General features: G+C 41.9%; 1 protein-coding gene across 3 annotated transcripts in view; it reads right to left on the bottom strand.

Moving 5' to 3' along the window:
* The window catches only part of tcf3a (transcription factor 3a), a 68,072-nt gene extending 50,195 nt beyond the window's left edge, over nt 1–17,877 (bottom strand). For all 3 annotated transcript variants that reach the window (XM_060906279.1, XM_060906281.1, XM_060906280.1), the window contains exons 1-3: nt 17,329–17,877; nt 6,237–6,351; nt 6,076–6,130 (exon numbers count right to left, since the gene is read on the bottom strand). In XM_060906279.1, coding sequence (XP_060762262.1) covers nt 6,076–6,130; nt 6,237–6,311 — 130 coding nt within the window. In that variant the 5' untranslated portion in view covers nt 6,312–6,351; nt 17,329–17,877. The remainder of the gene's footprint in view (nt 1–6,075; nt 6,131–6,236; nt 6,352–17,328) is intronic.
* Between the last annotated feature and the right edge of the window lie 2,223 nt (nt 17,878–20,100).

The following is a 20,100-nucleotide window of genomic DNA, read 5'->3' as shown; positions in this document are numbered from 1 at the left end:
ACGTTGTAACTAGAGCGTGTTTCCACGTCCCGCGGCAGCACAGACAGACACGTTTGAGTTTATGAGACACTTGCACAGACGACAAACTTTCCAAAACCAGAGGCACACAAAGCAGCAGAAAAATCATACCAAGCAGGACATGGGCTGGATATGTTGGGGGGGAGAGGGAGAAGAAGAGAGGGAAAAAAAAAAAGACTTGCTGCCATTCCGTCAAAGGCACAAACATGAAGCATTACTGAGAACAAGAGGACGACTACAGTTACACCGAGTGGTCCCATCCTCGGTAACCTGAAGCCACACTCATTTCCTTTAAATGTAAATTAACCAGCCAAGTAGCTCAGCAAACATCAATGTTAACTACTACTTTTCGAGCAGGTAATTAGGTTTGTAAGTACGCACACTGGAGCTTTCACTGACGTCCACCTCTGCACTACGGTGCTCCCTATGCATTGAGTATGTATAGTACACAAGAAGCTACTTGGGATTTGGGACCTTAGGTAGACTTGGGGTGAGTGTCCATATAGTTTTGGGTTGTTTTTTTTTTTTTTACTGAGCACCAACATCTCCCCTCCATTTATTCTCGATGAGGAGTGTGGGCATGCAACTGCCCCGTGAAACAGTGCTGCACCTAGCGCTTTTTTTTTTTGTGTCCCCACAGTGGTTAAAGGTGATGTCAAACTATTGTCATAGAAACCAACACAATGTGAAAGCATTTTTTTTTTTGACAAAGTGCTGGAATTTTTTTTCTGCCAGAAAAAAAAAATTTAATAATAAATAATAATCACATGCCCTAAGAACTCTAGACGAATCAGTGCCAAGAAACATTACGAACTTTCACACATTTTGATGAAACAATATTTCCTTTCTTGCCAATGAAAATAAAATTTGTACCTTCTGTATTATTGTAGGCTTATTAATATTTAAATGCAACATACTATTTGTTTTTTTTTTATTATTATTAAAATCTGAGCACTTAAAATTTCTAAAACATAATAAACAGATTTTAAAAATCCCCTACATCTTCACGCTTCCTTTCTCGCTCGGAGGCCCATGGCTGCCTTCAGGAATGGAAAGTTGTGCTTCATGCAAACCTCAGTGTTACTCTGTGCCTTTCAGCGGAGTTTTGCAGTTATATATATATCCCGGTTATTCTCACTTTCACATACTCAGTAAATGAAACTCTCTGGGCAGCAACACCTCAGGGAATCAATTCTTCCTCATGCAGGCTGAGCTCATCGCACAACCGCAGCTGATACACGGCTAATGAACGCCCGTCAGGGAGCCTACATTCATAAGCGGCAGCAGCTAACCTCAGAAACAGGGTGTTAAGTTTAAACAGTGATTCTGCATTTCTAAATGACTGTGTGAAAACGGTCTGTGTTGGTATTGCTTTCAGAAAGTCGATGCTGAATCATCATCATCCTCCTCATCATCGGTGAAGGACAGAAGCGAGGTGTGGAACAGAGAAATTAGCGAAAGAGGATGGAGCGCGGCAGACGCTGAAGGCTGTGAATGCATGCAGGAAAATTTTACCCAAATTAAACCAATTCACTGCTTTCCTTCAAGTCAAAATGACACTGATTCAAAAACATCTCGGTGACCAAAATAACACGCTAGTTCACAGAGCAACATTGCAGTTCTCAGTGATTCATGCTTCTTATGGCTGCTTGGAGTTGTAGCTTCAGTAAGAGAGCCTATGTACAGTGGTGCTTGAAAGTTTGTGAACCCTTTAGAATTTTCTACATTTCTGCATAAATATGACCTAAAACATCAGATTTTCACACAATTCCTTAAAGTAGATAAAGAGAACCCAGTTAAACAAATGAGACAAAAATACTATACTTGGTCATTTATTTATTGAGGAAAATGATCCAATATTACACATCTGTGAGTGGCAAAAGTATGTGAACCTTTGCTTTCAGTATCTGGTGTGACCCCTTTGTGCAGCAATAACTGCAACTAAACATTTCCGGTAACTGTTGATCAGTCCTGCACACTGGCTTGGAGGAATTTTAGTCCCTTCCGCCGTACAGAACAGCTTCAACTCTGGGATGTTGGTGGGTTTCCTCACATGAACTGCTCGCTTCAGGTCCTTCCACAACATTTCCATTGGATTAAGGTCAGGACTTTGACTTGGCCATTCCAAAACATTAACTTTATTCTTCTTTAACCATTCTTTGGTAGAACGACTTGTGTGCTTAGGGTCGTTGTCTTGCTGCATGACCCACCTTCTCTTGAGATTCAGTTCATGGACAGATGTCCTGACATTTTCCTTTAGAATTCACTGGTATAATTCAGAATTCACCGTTCGATCGATGATGGGCAAAACAGCCCCAAACCATGACACTACCACCACCATGTTTCACAGATGGGATAAGGTTCTTATAATGGAATGCAGTGTTTTCCTTTCTCCAAACATAATGCTTCTTATTTAAACCAAAAAGTTCTATTTTGGTCTCATCTGTCCACAAAACATTTTTCCAATAGCCTTCTGGCTTGTCCACGTGATCTTTAGCAAACTGCAGACGAGCAGCAATGTTCTTTTTGGAGAGCAGTGGCTTTCTCCTTGCAACCCATTGTTGTTGTTCAGTGTTCTCCTGATGGTGGACTCATGAACATTAGCCAATGTGAGAGAGGCCTTCAGTTGCTTAGAAGTTACCCTGGGGTCCTTTGTGACCTCGCCAACTATTACACGCCTTGCTCTTGGAGTGATCTTTGTTGGTCGACCACTCCTGGGGAGGGTAACAATGGTCTTGAATTTCCTCCATTTGTACACAATCTGTCTGACTGTGGATTGATGGAGTCCAAACTCTTTAGAGACGGTTTTGTAACCTTTTCCAGCCTGATGAGCATCAACAACGCTTTTTCTGAGGTCCTCAGAAATCTCCTTTGTTCGTGCCATGATACACTTCCACAAACATGTGTTGTGAAGATCAGACTTTGATAGAGCCCTGTTCTTTAAATAAAACAGGGTGTCCACTCACACCTGATTGTCATCCCATTGATTGAAAACACCTGACTCTAATTTCACCTTCAAATTAACTGCTAATCCGAGAGGTTCACATACTTTTGCCACCCACAGATATGTAATATTGGATCATTTTCCTCAATAAATAAATGACCAAGTGTAATATTTTTGTCTCATTTGTTTAACTGGGTTCTCTTTATCTACTTTTAGGACTTGTATGAAAATCTGATGTTGTTTTAGGTCATATTTATGCAGAAACATAGAAAATTCTAAAGGGTTCACAAACTTTCAAGCACCACTGTACATCTGGAGGAGGTCATTGTGCATGTCTTCAGGCAACGCTGGTGGTTTAGTGGGTGTTAAAGCCTGTGAAAGTCCATGACCTTCACATGTGTCTAAAGTATGCACACTAAAGCAGTTAAATGTCAATTAAGTGTAACTGGCTGACACATTGTCATAACACTGACCTACATCAGTGTGTATGTGGTGGGTGTGTGTGTAGAGGAGCACAGATATATTGTGTGCGCGCGCGCGTGTGTGTATATTCACAGAAATGTGACTGTAGAGATTTTCAGAGGTGTACTTGTGTACAGATGCATGTGTGTAGTTTGAAATGTGTGTTGCACTTTTTTGTAGGTAGAGAGGGATGTGAGGGTGTGTGTGTAATATCCTATTTATTATTATTATTATTATTATAATATGGACATGAGTGTTTTACTGGGAAATACACAACTCGTGTTTTTCATACAAACTGCATCTGGGACATTGAGTAACATTTTTCAACATCTTCACTTGTCAGGAAATCAGTGAATCGTTTTGATAAATCGGGTACTTCGTTTGTGAAAAGAACAATCACACGTTGGCTTGAAGATATGAAGTTTATCTTCTTGTGCTGAAAAACTTGTATTTTTCATATGAAATAAATCCCAGATCTGAGTGACACATTTAACAGTTATTCCACTAAATCGAGTCGTACATGAGCCGATAGCTGATGAGGTGCGTAGCGCCGAGTCGGCTATAACCCATGTACGACTCGATCTCATGGAATAACTGTTTTATTCTATCCAGTCACTGGATTTTCAGAAACAGCATTTTTATTTTTTTGCAAATTCTATAAAGAAAAACTTTACACGAAACATCTGACAAAATAATTTCCGCTTAGAATGTAAACAAACCGGCAAAATGACAGGAGCAATTTGTGAAAAATGCGATAATTCTTGAAAAATAAAAAAAAAAGACATGTTCTTACCATCAAATACTTTTTCTCCATACTTTATTGCTGTTTTTTGTGTGTGTGTGTGTGTGGGGGGGGGGGGGGGGGGGGGGGGTTGTTTTTGCGTAGTTTTTATTTCGTCCTTGGTTGGTTCAGCAACCTGTTCCACCATTTTGTTTCTCTCTCCTCAGGGTATATGAGCTGATAGCGTAGTAGTAGAGTAGCCAATCAGAGTGCACGATTGCTCATATCCAGTGAATGTCGATAGAATTATTATTTTTATCCTATTAACAGTTTTTGACTGGATGCACGCTGTCAAAATGGCAAACCGGTTCAAAATTAAAATTTTGATTAACTTGCGTGGTTTTTTTTTGTGTGGATGTGTCTATATAATATAAAGAACATTACACTGTGATGCAAAGATATAAAGTTTATCTTCTCGTGTTGAAAAATATTTCACTCGTGATGTATACATTCACCACTCGAAGATAAACTTCATATCTGCGCACCACCATGTAACATCCTCTTTCTCTCCCCCATCTAGCTATTATTTTTTCACGCACACACAGGTGTGCATATGCCCCGGTGTCTATGTACAGGTATGTGTGTATTTGTATTAGTCGAGGCATGCATGTATAGCTATAGGAGTGTGAATGCATGTCAGCATTCAGCCCTGTGTGTGTGTACAGGTAGGTGTGTGCATGTGTGTAAGCCTTCAGGCATTTGTATGTATGTGCATTCCACACTCTGGGGGACCAAAACTCCAGAGCATTCCCCGATTGATTCTGCCTTTGACCGATTCAACATGTCCATGCCGTTCACAGACACACACATCGACTGCTTGTTTGTCTAAGAAATCTGTAAAACCGCCAGCGGCGTATAAACGTACACGCTGTACGTACCAAAACAGCCAGAAGTACATGTACTCCTGTCTTGCTCTTCTTCAGTTCCAGAAGAGTGCTTTTGTCCTCCAGCCTGCGAGCACTACATCTCACAATACAGAAACCAAACGCTTGGACAATGTGAGTAACCATCACCTCTTACAGTGCGTAATTTCAACAGGAGTGTGTCTCTTTGCCCTGATCTTATTTCAAACAGGGACTTGTAAGCTAATATCAGTCTTTGTACAGGAAAGAGAGCTAGCCTCCAGTGAACCACTCTGTTATATTGTGCACTACAGGTGATTAGTTACCAAAGGGGAAAGCTCCTCTCGCCTGAATACCAGAGAGTAATTAACAACAGCATTAAAGATTCACCCTGGAGAGAAAGCACGTGAAAAGAGGGGGTAGGGAGTGCTGAGAGAGGGAGAGGGGCTGGGGTGAACAGTGATGAGAAAGGTTTGGCTTGTATATTTATTTGTTTTAACTGTTTGTTGTTGTTGTCTGTGGGGAAGGATGTTCTGTTGGTTCTCATAATAAACCCATGTTTCAAATAATAATAAAAGATAGACGGAAGAATGCACGACTACAGTCGGATCAAAAAGCCCGCGCTCTGAAACGATAAACACGCTAATTGCTTACAAGAAAAAACAAAAATCACACTAGTTTGTCAAAACAGCTGAATATTGGCGAAAATATTTGCGTTATTTCAAAAAGCAGATGCTTGCACCAATACCATTTTTGTTGCCTTTTTAAACCTGCGTTTTGATTCCAGGCCCAAGTCATGAAAATGTGGCGCGAATCATTACAAGATGTTGGTTAACGCAGTATTAGGAGCACATGTGCCACCATTTGAACAAAACATTTGACACGACAACAGTTTTAGTGAAGAAAGCAAGTGTTGTATGAGAATTCTCATGTTTAAAATAAATAAATAAATAAATAAATCTCTTTTTTAGTAAGGAGCAGCATGAGCTGAGTGAAACGTTGTGGCCTACCTGAGCCTCTAAACTTACCGCCGGCCTGAGCGTTGGATCTGTTTTTCCCATTTGTCCCTGGAAGAGGAAACATCTACAGGAGAGAAACAAGCACGTTTTACACCAAGAGAAGGACAAAGTGTAAAACCATGTGAGGGTGAGAAGTTCTCACCGAGTGAGTGGCAAAAATCTGCACTTACAGCGCTGAAGTCAAGAAGATCGTTGAGTTCCTTGTCCGTTGCTGTAATGCTCATTCTAATGCCGGTATCGCTCATTCTTTCTCAGTCCTCACACATAGACTGCGACTTTACAACCCTGCGGGAGGGAAGACGAGACAATGAGCTTTCAAAAACATCTTAAACTCCACTCGATGGCCAACTGTCCGTTAAGTACTATGATGTACAAGAATGCTGATCTGGAATCAGTGCATCATGTTTCTAGATGCAACTATTAATTAAAAAAAAAAAAAAAAGTTGGGGGTTGACGATTCATTAGTTAGCTCACCAGAGAAGCAAGATGTTCAGTTCTGTATTTTGGTTGCCCAGAAATTTAATTAAATTGAACTTGCCTAAAAACGTGAAGGATAAAGCCAAATTAAAAAAAAGTGTTTCCGGTAACCCGACCGATCGAGAATTTCCGCGTCGAAATTGCCGACCGTAATGTTTTTATTACAAATTTCCCTCTATATTTTAGTGTAAGCGGCGTTAGTTTGTCATAATTTTTTGTTTCAACGCATTCAAGTTGTGAAAGAAATGATAAAAAGTAAAATGTTTCGCCACTTCTATCAGCCCTCCTGCATAAACTGAGCCGAGCCGCCATTTTGAATCCTCATTCAAGGCTGTAATGCAAATTGCTTCCTTTTCAGTATACAAGTGCACTTCCATGGCAGGGAAAAACACTACATTTTGCGGCCTATGTAGTCCCCTATTTATACAAATAGGAGTCATTCAGGATTCAGCCATGTTTTTGCTCGACCCAAGTTCTACAGTAGGCTAGGCGAGGCCGTCTGCTTTTAATGGAAGTAGCCTAGCCTAGGACGTTATTTTCACGTTATTTCTTGATAAGGTGTTTTCACGTTATTACATGAAAATATCATGAAATATCGCTTCCGTAGATCATAACTCGAACTCTCGTGATATTTTTTTTTATTCGTTTAAAGATTTAAAACACTTATTTTATTATGATGTGTGGTATAAAGGATTCTGTGCCAAAATACTATTTTGTAAGATGTTTACTTGTGTTCATTTTTTCGAACAAAATAAAAAAAAATTAAGGCAAAAAAAAAAAAACACTTTCCTACCTACCGACCTTATTTTAGTATTTCATGTTACCGGAAACACACTTTTTTTTTTTTTGGGCCTAATGTCATGAAAATGCAGAGGACCAGTTTATCACCAACCTACTGAATCTACTTATGCCGCTTTTCCACTACAAACGCGGCTGAGCCGTGCCGTGCTGAGACAGGCTGAGTCGAGCTGAGTGGGGCTGTTGGAGTTGCATTTCGACTACAACCGCGCTGAACCGTGCTGGCTGGAAGTGGGTGGACACATTGGGTGGAGTTAGCGAAAGGGGGTGGACGTCACGTGATGTCGTTAAGCAGCGCAAACAGTGACATCAGTGAGCTTTTAAGCGGTAGTCTCACGACCCGAATAGTAAACAATAAACATGGACATGGAGTCGTTAGTGTTGCTGGTCTTGGTTCTGTGGCTTGTTGTCACCGACAACGCCAACAGATACTGGCAAGAGCGTATAGATGAGGCGAGGCGCATAAGGCTTCAGAAATTCTCGTAATTCGTAATTATTATTCTTCCGAGTTTACGGTGTTTACAGATCCCAGCGTGCTCGCGGGGCGTGTGTGGGCATGTGAGGACACGCCTCCTCACCAATCAGTTCACAGGGGAGTGTCTGCTCACGCCCCCAGCCTCACTTGGCACGGTTTGGCTCGCTTCAGCCCCACTCCAAAACGGTGCGAGTTTTAGGGGCTAAGCAGGGCTGAAGCGAGCTGAGTCGTGCTGTTTTTTGGTAGTCGAAACGCGAGCCGTGTCGGGCTGAAGTGAGCTGAAGCGAGCTGAAAAAGGGTAGTGGAAAAGGGCCATTATACACTAGGCAATCTGGGAAGAAGTCGAAGACGACCAAAAAAAAAAAATCCCCACACACATCACAACCAGACTGTGCACATACCCTGCCCACGCTCATTATGTGACCTCTAATCTGATCCAAGCCTAAGCACTCAACATTACGCATGTCATTAAAGCTCAGACTTTAATATAATTCTTCCATTTCATTTCCTTATCTGCAGAAAGGGAAAAACATTATATCACTGCAGAAAGTGTCCGGTCTTGATGGGGTTTCCCCACTTTTATATTTAGCGAATACAAATCACACAATCAAAAGTAATCTGTTCATATAGCTTGTTCAGTTCTTGGTCATAAAGGTTTCTTTAAAAACTCGTCTAAACAATGCCAAAAGAGCCAGTCACAGATTTTGTGACTACGGAACAGACAAGAAGAGCAGCTTGTTATTTAATCACGAGGACTAAAAAGTGTTTGCTCCCAAGTGGCGAAACACCAAAGTGCTCAGGCCATCCTTAAAAAAAAAAAATCCGTTTCCTGTCCACCGGATGAGCAAAAAAATTCAGTTGGGAGGGAGGGATTTTTTTTTTTAATATATGGATGGATAAGAAATCGCAATGCTGTGTTTGCTTTTTCTTTCAGTACTTTATTACAAAAGCAGACACATTTAATAAAATGACAGTTTAATCAACTGAAACTTGCACAAAAACTTTAAGTTAGCATTTTAAATGCTGACTGCAACATTTGCAAAACTTTTACAAAGGTACTTAAAATGTCCGACACGCGGACTTTTTGTAGTTCTAAATCGAGCGTTAGGCCTAGTTCGGATGAAATTACACTATTAAAATGATCAATGAATGATTTGTTTTTCTGAATCTTTACTATTTTGTTGTTCGCTAGAATACCATTTTGCGATTTCACACTTAAGCAAATGTTTGAAAACTCCGGATCTCCTTCCTTCATGGTGGCTGCCATTTTTTTGTGCCGCACAGCGCATGCGCAGAGCTGATTCAGTTCTATATTCTGCGCGGAATGCAGGGCTTTCCACAAGTGCCGGCCGCCGGCCATACAGCCGACTACACAATCAAGTCCAGCCGGCTACTTTAATGACTTATTTTTGTAGCCCACAGGCTCTAAATATTAATTTTCGATTTTAATAAAATTAAATGTTTATCTAACGGACTGACAATGACGTCAAACTGAACCGCACTCATTTAAGTTGTGATTCGTGCTGTTTGTACCGATAATAACCACAAATTCCCCGCAGACTTCGTTGATCAAGGGAGAGTAACTCAGCCGCGCCCCCGACATGCGGTGTGTGCGCGCGTGCGCACTCGGTGGAAGCAGTAGTGTGTCGGGGCCGTCGGAGGGAACAGAAGCAGAGATGACGCTTATTTTGTCTCCGGTAAACCAGTCTTCTCTCGTTCAATTACGTGCTGGCATCAAAATACACCGCTGGTTGTAAATGAAACCAAACTGAGTGGTTGGAGTGTATTTTCATACACAAATGGAGAAATGTTCGCTGAGTGTTTAATCGTGTAGCCGCCACTGCAGACCGTTGTCGTTGTTAATTCACAGCATGCTCAGCTGCGTGAATGTGTCATGCACCGAAAATAAGAGATTTACAAGCCAGGAACGCCTCATGATGCAATACGCAAGAAAAGATAGAAGATTTACTGCCATTTTACTTTGTATTTGAGTAAAGTGAATAAATAAATGATCTGTGGAAAATACATTTAATCCTGGGAACTGCGTGCACAGGAGTTTATTTTGTGTTTACTCCCCCCCGGCTGGCTACTTATTTGTCATGGCTGGCTAGTATGAGCCTTAGTGGAAAGCGCTGGGAATGCGCAAATGTCAAGTTCGATTTTAGATTTACGAACCTGAAAAAGATGTCGAAAAACCGCCGTTAAAAAAAAAAAAATTTCAACCGCACAAACGGCACTCACCCGGCCAGTGGACTGGAAACAGAACATTTTGTAATAATGGCCTCAGGAAAGTCGTGCTAGTTCGAATCCTGATAATGCCGGGAGCCCGAGAGGGCAAAAAACATCCCTGTGCTCAATCACTGTGGCATACTGTCAATTACAGTGAATCTAGCCAATCACGGGTGCCTCCGAGCTCATAAATACGGACGTGGGCGGATAGCCCACTGTCACAGGATAGGTTCTTCCGAGTGTGTTACGCCGCCCCATAACATTGCATAAGCAGCAGTTTGAAAAGATGCAGTTGTCTGGTGTAACATGCCTCCTAAACTGGGGAGAGAAGTCGGGAGAAAATTGGGGAAACTAGTGCAGTTTGGTTATTACACTAGTAATTACCTTTTTTTTTTAAAGATTTTTTTTGGGGGGGGCTTTTTCCACCTTTATTGGATAGCACAGTGTAGAGACAGGAAATGAGTAGGAGAGAGACGGGGAGGGATCGGGAAATTACCTCGGGCCGGAATCGAACCCGGGTCCCCGGATTTATGGTATGGCGCCTTATCCACCTGAGCCACGACGCCCCTGTAATTACCTTTTTCAAATTTAGGACAAACGAAAATATTTGACCCACATTAAATTTTACAATCTGCAGCCACAGTGAACCGATGGCAATTCCAACCAAATTTCAGGGAGGAAAAAAAAAAACCCACACCACACCTAAACCTACTAAAGACCTGAAGACCGTTAAAATTTATAGACTAAAATACCAATTCCCTTCTGAGCAGAAATGAAACAGGAGTAAGTTGACAACCCAGTCAAATCGACATGCCACCAATAAAACGAGCAACACAATGAATCATCATCAACTCTCAAAGCCTGAGGATTTACACAAAACTCAACACTGCGTCATAAGAGAAATCCAGACACACCACGTGAAGTAGAGAAGTCGACGTGTGATGATATTCAGATCTGTAATCAGAGATTGAGAAATGCACACTTGGCAGATGTGAAGTGGTCAAGGATGATTTAACATGGCACAGTAGTGAGGTGATCTGAGAGCATTTCATCTTCCACATCACAGAAAAGCTTCAGACTGGTCTTTCCCACAGTGCACCACATCACAGCATGCAGCTCTTGGTTAACCAGACACAAGCACCAGAAGCGGGTCTTCGGTCCAGAAGCCGAGACCAACAGACTGCACCTGTACGCGACACGTATTTAAACGCCGAGTTGTGAGATTTAGTGCTTCAGCTGAAACCGTGACACACCATGCAAACGTTTAGCTAATCACCTGCTCTCCTTTTTCTCCAACAGATTTTTGGGTCAATATCCAGTTTATGGAATTGAAAAATAAAAGGAAGAAATGTTTAAGATGGCAAAATATTTCAACAGCAAGCACAATACAGGATTATAATAAGCATATTCTTACGCTATCCGCGTACATCGCGACAAATTTTGTACAACGTAAAAACAATCCAGACTATAAACTTTAGACTGAAGCACATTGTGTCCTGTCCAATACAGCAGATGTTAAAGCGTTAAGGCTACAAAATAGAGGCCATGAGAGACTTTAATCTGCTCTCTGACTAACTCACGGAGACGCTTCAGCCATCATCCCTCACTAAACGCGGATTAAAAACGCACTGAACCTCACCGGATGTGCAGCTTCTGCTCCGTCATTGCTCTGGGAAAAAATAAAAATAAAAAGGGGACAGGAAACAGTGATCAAGTCTCTTTCCTTGGATTTCCTTGAAATGTGTACAAGCAAACAAATCGGGTCTCCGTCTAACTTCCCGTTCTATTAGGCATGACCAAAACGATTCGCACTTGCACTGATGGAGAAGAGAAGCTGCTCCAGCACATGCACCATACAAACCAATTAGAGCATTATGAATGCAGCACTGGCTAAATGGCCAGTGATTATCATCGCATAATTGCTTAATAGATTTTTTTTTTCTCCTCAGAGCACTGTTAGATAGGTTAGAGTATACCCTGTCCACACTAGGGATTTTGTACTGATACGAAACTACTTTCGTACCGCAACACCTGTCCACACTAGTAACTATACCGGTACTGTAGCAGTATAACTGTATCGGTACGAAACCCACAAATGTATGGGTTTCGTACCGGTACAGTATCGGTACTGTAGCGCTTCGCTGTAGTGTGGACAGATGAAGCGGCTCTGTATCGATACAAATATAATGCGCATGCGCAAAGTCACACACCTCAATCAATGTCTTCGCTGAATAAATAGTGAAGAACGGAGATTCGTTTGTTTCTTTCTCGACTGCCTCGCGCGTTTTATACGATTCAACTGAATAAATGACCACCAGAAATACAGACTGTACATTGACAACAAAAAGCACACACACGTTGTTTCATCCGTACGGAAGCCGAGAGAGGCCCTTCATATAATCCTTTTTTTTTTATTCACCTTGTTATCCTGAGATAACGACATAATTCAAGATCTCGAGAAAACAAAACCGTTATTTCGAGATCTCGAGAAAACAAAACAATTATTTCATGATCTCGAGTAAACAGCTGAGAAATGGTTCATTCAGGTGCGCCAAGAGACTTGTGATATGCTGACTTTGGAGCTATTTCTCATTCTGTATAGACGCAACTTTGGTCATTAGAATGTCTGGAATAATCAATCACCTAATAAGGCAATATTTTGATCAGGGGTTGACACAGGGAGAGATTGCATTAAGTCTTTTAATAAGGGATCATTTCAAAATTAGTCCGCGGCACCTCTGCAGAAGACTGGCCCGGCTTCGTCTCTACCGACGGAGATACAGCGATCCAGCTGAGATCATGAAATAATTGCTTTGTTTTCTCGAGATCACGGAATAACGGATGCCATATATTCTCGGAAGGAAGTTACTCGGTAACCACGGAAACATCTCGCGCACGCGCATTTCAACTACCGTGAAAGAAAACCGCAAACATTTCTCGCTAGTGTGGACAGATGCACCAAACTGTACCGGTATACTTTGTATCGATACAGTTATACCACTTTCGTACCGGTATAAGTGTGAACACAGCAGTAGTTAAACCATCATCTTTGGAGACAGACAGACAGACAGACAGGCCGACCGACCAAGTTTAGTTTTCAAGTTCTAATATTAGGATAATGGTATCGCTTGGGGCTGTGTTTTCTAAAATCCTGCTTTTTGTAGTTTCTTTACAGGACTTCGCTGATCGAATAGCACTAAAAGTCTCGAACCTTTTTCCAACAACAAAAGAAAATCCTGAGGAAACTGATACAGACTGTGTACACTGAACAAAACAACCAACAGCCTTAATTTTTTCAGTCAATTCTACCAAGTCTCTTTGCTGACATACGTGTATAAGCAAACGTTTCTTCATGTACAGGAGCCAAAAGAACTGAACAAACGGTTTCAAGTTAAGTGAATCTGCGGATGGTGAACAGAAGCCACTCCATCACTTGCAGCATTATAAATACAGACTTTCCTGGCTAAATGGCCACTGATTATCATAGCAAGATGACTCAGACTATTTTCTATTGACTATTCTTCCTTAATATTTTGCCAACCCATGACTAATCTGTTAAAATAACAAGCACTTAAAAAAAAAAATGCATCATCTAACAAACAAGTCATCTGTCACTTTCCACTAGAGCTGTATCATATCATTACATCACAATACCATAACACTGATATTACAATAAATCAAATCTCAAAATGCCTTGCTGTTTTTTTTGTTTGTTTTAAACACTGACTCAACTGGTGCTCACAGGATGTTAAACTTTTTTTTTTTTTGTTCCCAAAAAGTGAATGGAAATTCTTTTGAATGTGGGACGACTATTTTAGCAGACACTCACATATTAGGGAAGGTGTCTTCCAGGACCATAATATTATGATAAGATTACAAATTATTTTACAGCGAAATCTCATAGTTTATAAGGAAGCTGGGGTCAATGTGCAGAGTCAGCTCTGATACGTCAGTCCTGGAGCGGTTTAGTGTTAAAAGGCCTTGCTCAAGGGTCTGAAGGTGGCAGCTCGAAACCGTGACTTACTGATCAGGAACCCTGAGCCTTTAACCACCGAGACACAAGCCGTTTCCATTTACTTGCTTAATGTGCAATTTGTACTTGCAAAAAAGTAACGAAAACGCAAGAATTTCAAAAACTCAAATATCAAGAAAAAGTTTACACATTCACATGAGGAGCTTCGTCAGACAATTCGACAAAGCGATATTTCGCAAAATTTAAATGGAAACGTTTTCTGCATTTAAGTCATGTGACTAGGAACAAAACCAATGAAAATCACCACACCAACACTTATCAGGTCTTGCATAGCCATCACCAAGTTGAACTGGAATGAATATTATGAGAGGAGAAAACCCAGCTTTAATTCCCTAACATCACTCAATGCACAACATCACAGACGATTCTCAATTGTGCTTTATCGACATTTAAGATAAATAAGCCGCAACGGAAACTGCAATGGAAACCCACTTGCTGCTAACTCGTGACCATATAATGTCAACTCTGTGATGAACGGTTACATCATATTTTACCTGAACATAGCAAATATTGTTAGCGCTTTCTTTCATCATGCTCATCAACTTTTAGGGTGCCTGCAATGTTTATTACACAGTCTGAACTGAACCTTGATACATTTTGATGCGGTTCATTTGTGCAGGTCAGAAAAAAAATAAAAAGCCAATAGCACTTGAGTGAAGACCAAAACAACCAGTCCAAGACTGTCTGAGCTGAGGTGGTCTCAGATCCGTTCCAGTGAGCTTTTACTGCGACAAGAAACAGTTTGCTGATTTTTAAGGATTTTTTTCTCTCTTTTTTAAAAAAACTTTGTTTTTTCTGCAATATGTGCAGTGAAGCCACACCAAATAGCAAACAAAGTGAAAGTACCAATTTCACAGATTCAGCCGAGGCAGGCTGACTAATAGGTGTGAAAGCTCCCACGGAAATTTGACAAGTACCTAATTAGATGTTAAAATACAAGCTTTATTCACAAAATATAGCTTTATCCCCCCACTTATTTTAATATGTTATATAAAAGTAGCATTAAACATTTATTTAATAAATAAACAAACTCACTCTTGCACACAATGAGCAAGGACTCTTAGCAAACCTAAATCTATTGAGATCCATTGGTTTATTATAATATAGTAGATTTAGAAGAGGGTTTTTATATATTATATTTATTTTATTTACCAGCTTAAGGTTGGTCCGTATTGTGAAATACCGTGACTGAGGTCTTTCAAGGCCGAGGTCACAGTATTTCACGATATGGACCGACCATAAGCTGGTAAATAATATATATATTTTTTTCCTTTACCAAATTCTAACAGAAAATGAAAGGGAAAACCCGAAAGGGAAACCATATTTAGAACAAACCTGCAACTCGGCTTTTTCCTGAAATGTTTTCTTTTATTTCGTCTTCATCAGGGTAGTAAAACTCACTTTCGCTGTGATGTTATTTACCAGCTTAAGGTTGGTCTGTATCGTGAAATACCGTGACCGAGGTCTTGAAAATACTGACCAAGGTCATGGTATTTCACGATACGGACCAACCTTAAGCTGGTAAATAATATATTTATTTTTTCCTTTACCAAAATCTAACAGAAAATGAGAGCGCCCGAAAGGGAAACCATATTTAGAACAAACCTGCTACTCGGCTTTCTCCTGAAATGTTTTCTTTTATTTCGTCTTCATCAGGGTAGTAAAACTTGCGTTCGCTGTAAAACTACTGAGAAATGCGAAAATAAATGCTGACAAAAAATTACTCCTATGTTTGTTGTTATGAACGACCGAGTCGCCAAAGGTCCTTAACCGGGGTCTGGATCGTAGGACTGTTCACGAACCAATCAGGGCGCAGGATTTGATGGAAACCGGACTGCGAAAAAGATGCGTTATTACAGGAGTTATTTATCACGTGCGCAAATCTGCAGTGTTGATTTCAAAGCGCGAGCCGTACGGATATTCACAACCACGTGCAGTGACGAGCTGTCGATCAAACCCCTGAGCTGCTCCATCATTACTATTCACTTTAATGTTTTTATCTCAACGAAGACTAATTCTCCTGCTCCTGACAGAGACTGAAATCCAGAGAAGGTTTCTAATACACTCTCATAAGGAAGATTAACACACGGCCTCAGTGAGCCAGACACAGAAAGACCTAGAGAGGGGGGAGTGGAGGGAAAAAAAAAAAAAAAAGGGGGATTGTGTTTCTTCATCCTCTCAGAAAGTGACCCCAAAGTCGCCATGAAGAGTCTCGTCAGCCTGCGTTTCACACCCATTTCCACCTCCTTCTATTACTATTTCTTTCTCCTCCTCTTTTCTAGCTGGCTGTGGACACAAATAAATCCTTATCGATCTGAGGTGGAAACTCGTTATCTCTTCACCCCCATCGCCGTCAAATCGATTCTGTAGAACGATAAGATATCGCGGGATTTAACGGAAACGGTTCGCAGGGAAGCAGAAGAAGAAGAAGGAGGAGCAGGAGGGGGGAGAAACGGGCCTCAAACTCCGCACCACACAAAGGAAGGAGGCGAAAAGTTTCCAAAGCGCTTTTGAAATATGTTTAATTTCTGCTCCTAAGAAGAAGGGGAAAAAAAGCTGCAAGAAGCAGCTCATCGTCATGCTGGGCTACAAAAGTTAGCTAAAAGCCACGAATACAGACAGTTTAAAAAGTTATTTCAGATTAAAACCTGAATAAACAAAACAAAACAAAAAGTGCGCTATTGAACGCTGCTTTAGAACACTGTTATGCATGGTCCGGGTGCGCGAGCCCACTATGTAATAGTATTCCAGCACAGTGCGCGTTCAATAGCCTTAAAATTTCATGTCAAACAACAACAAAATATATATATATGCATGTATGTTAGTCATCCTGGTCTTAAAAAAAAAGTTCATTCTGCGATTTTATTTATATTTATTTTATTAATTTTTTTGGGTGCGCTTGAAAATCCAAAACTAGCTTTATGACATCAGGTTTATAAATATGTTCAAAAATAACTTTTATACTTGACGTTAGGGAACAAAGAAGTTGTTTCCTTCGTTCGTTCGGTCACTCTCTCTCTCTTTCTCTCTCACACACACACACACACACCAGTAAAGCTCATAAGTGGAACACAGACCCCACACAAAAAAAAAAACCTCAGGACCTGCTTTATCACAAAAAAAGTTGCTATGCTAGTTAGCTACACGGCCAAATTTGTTGATAACTCTGCAAAATAAAGTTCAAAACATACACAAAGCAAGGCAAAAGCGGTCATTCAACCTACAGAGGGAAATTTTCGTAAATATTTACCTTTTGTCCGCTCAAGTGTTCGGCATCCAAATGGAGTGCTTTCAGGAGAGAGAGAGAGAGAGAGAGAGAGGAGAGAGAGAAAACAAAGTTGGGGGACAAAATCCCCCTTCCCGTCTTTCAGGCCAAGCAAACCGCCAAATAATTGAGTTTCTACACTCCTGGGTATTGTATCCAAGCTAACCTGAACTCAAATGTACAAATTACTCAAACATGAACTCTACCCAAGTTCTAAGACTACAGTTTTCTTCTGGTCACTGCAGTGCTAACCGTTTCATCTTCCGAGTAGACATTTTAGCCTCCTCCACATTGTCATCCCCAACACTGTATCACTCCGCGGAAAACGAGGACGTTACAGCGGTGTCCGATTTCAAACGCCCAAAAAACGACCAAAGCACCACGTATCACGACGGCACGACAGAATAATACGCAACGACACGACTTATCGAGATATAACGGCAAAATTTAATCGTGTACCTTCGCAACTTTGAAGGTGAAATCGCAAAATTCTGTCGTACTACTACCTCAGGACTATCCTAACGCGCGGAGTGAGACGACAGAAAATGAAGAGTGGAGTAGGACACAGGGAGATAGAGCGATAAACCAAAGAGCGTTGACCAATAGGGCTCGTCGATGTTTTTGATTGACACTTGTAGAAGCGTATAGAAATCGTTGTGAGCCAATAGCCCAACCCCTTTTCCTTGCACACCCTACCCCGGGTTTGAAGAATGGCAACAGGAAGCCAAGGAAAAAGTGCTTTAATATTCTGTCTAACATACCACAAAAACATTTAACTTTTGGTGTTTCTTACCTCACCGGAGTAAAAATTCACTTTGAAATGGAGGTTGGTTTTGTTTGACTCCCCTCAAAAAAAAAAAGTTAGAATTACCACATAACTAGATAGTCTCTGTTATAGGAATCCCAGAGCCAACAAACAAACAGATTCCATCTCATCTCATCTCATCTCATTATCTCTAGCCGCTTTATCCTGTTCTACAGGGTCGCAGGCAAGCTGGAGCCTATCCCAGCTGACTACGGGTGAAAGGCGGGGTACACCCTGGACAAGTCGCCAGGTCATCACAGGGCTGACACATAGACACAGACAACCATTCACACTCACATTCACACCTACGCTCAATTTAGAGTCACCAGTTAACCTAACCTGCATGTCTTTGGACTGTGGGGGAAACCGGAGCACCCGGAGGAAACCCACGCGGACACGGGGAGAACATGCAAACTCCACACAGAAAGGCCCTCGTTGGCGACAGGGCTCGAACCCGGACCTTCTTGCTGTGAGGCGACAGCGCTAACCACTACACCACCGTGCCGCCCCAAACAGATTACAATTATTTTTAATTTGCAAAACCGAATCGGGGCGGCACGGTGGTGTAGTGGTTAGCTCTGTCGCCTCACAGCAAGAAGGTCTGGGTTCGAGCCCCGTGGCCGGCGAGGGCCTTTCTGTGCAGAGTTTGCATGTTCTCCCCGTGTCTACGTGGGGTTTCCTCTGGGTGCTCCGGTTTCCCCTACAGTCCAAAGACATGCAGGTTAGGTTAACTGGTGACTCTAAATTGACCGTAGGTGTGAATGGTTGTCTGTGTCTATGTGTCAGCCCTGTGATGACCTGGCGACTTGTCCAGGGTGTACCCCGCCTTTCACCCGTAGTCAGCTGGGATAGGCTCCAGCTTGCTTGCGACCCTGTAGAACAGGATAAAGTGGCTAGAGATAATGAGATGAGACATTGTCTGTCAAGCCACATTTTTCCCTTTAGTTCTGTTTTTACCTGATTTGGGAAGTGATATTTGTGGATGGAACAGTACAGTTTCAGAAAAATTGTTTGCTCCGGTGAAGTGAAAAAGACTGAAAGAACTTAAAATGTCATGTGTGTGCATTAATGCATCTTTGTTATTGATGCAAAACAGTTGATACAGCCACACGAAACCTTTCAGACCTTTAAGAAAGAAAGAAAGCACAACTTTACTCATCACAGACTTGTGAAATTTCCTCTCTGCATTTAACCCATCTGGGGCGGCACGGTGGTGTAGTCGTTAGCGCTGTCGCCTCACAGCAAGAAGGTCCTGGGTTCGAGCCCCGAGGCCGGCGAGGGCCTTTCTGTGTGGAGTTTGCATGTTCTCCCCGTGTCCGCGTGGGTTTCCTCCGGGTGCTCCGGTTTCCCCCACAGTCCAAAGACATGCAGGTTAGGTTAACTGGTGACTCTAAATTGAGCGTAGGTGTGAATGTGAGTGTGAATGGTTCTGTGTCTATGTGTCAGCCCTGTGATGACCTGGCGACTTGTCCAGGGTGTACCCCGCCTTTCGCCCGTAGTCAGCTGGGATAGGCTCCAGCTTGCCTGCGACCCTGTAGAAGGATAAAGCGGCTAGAGATAATGAGACATTTAACCCATCTGAAGCAGTGAACACACACATGAGCAATGAGCACACACACACACACACACACACATACATACCCAGAGCAGTGGGCAGCCATGCTAACAGCGCCCGGGGAGCAGCCGGGAGCCAGGTGCCTCGCCCAAGGGCGCCCCAGCCCAAGGCCGTCCCATATCAACCTAACCGCATATCTTTGAACTGTGGGGGAAACCGGAGCACACGGAGGAAACCCACGCAGACACAGGGAGAACAGGCAAACTCCACACAGAAAGGCCCTCGCCGGCCTCGAACCCAGAACCTTCTTGCTGTGAGGCGACCGTGCTAACCACTTACACCACCGTGCCACCCAATTACAAAAATGTTATTACAAATCCAGCTGCACTGACCCGAT

Source organism: Neoarius graeffei, chromosome 23 (genome assembly GCF_027579695.1).
Source record: "Neoarius graeffei isolate fNeoGra1 chromosome 23, fNeoGra1.pri, whole genome shotgun sequence".
Lineage (NCBI taxonomy): Eukaryota > Metazoa > Chordata > Actinopteri > Siluriformes > Ariidae > Neoarius > Neoarius graeffei.
This window is presented reverse-complemented; position numbering and strand designations above follow the sequence as displayed.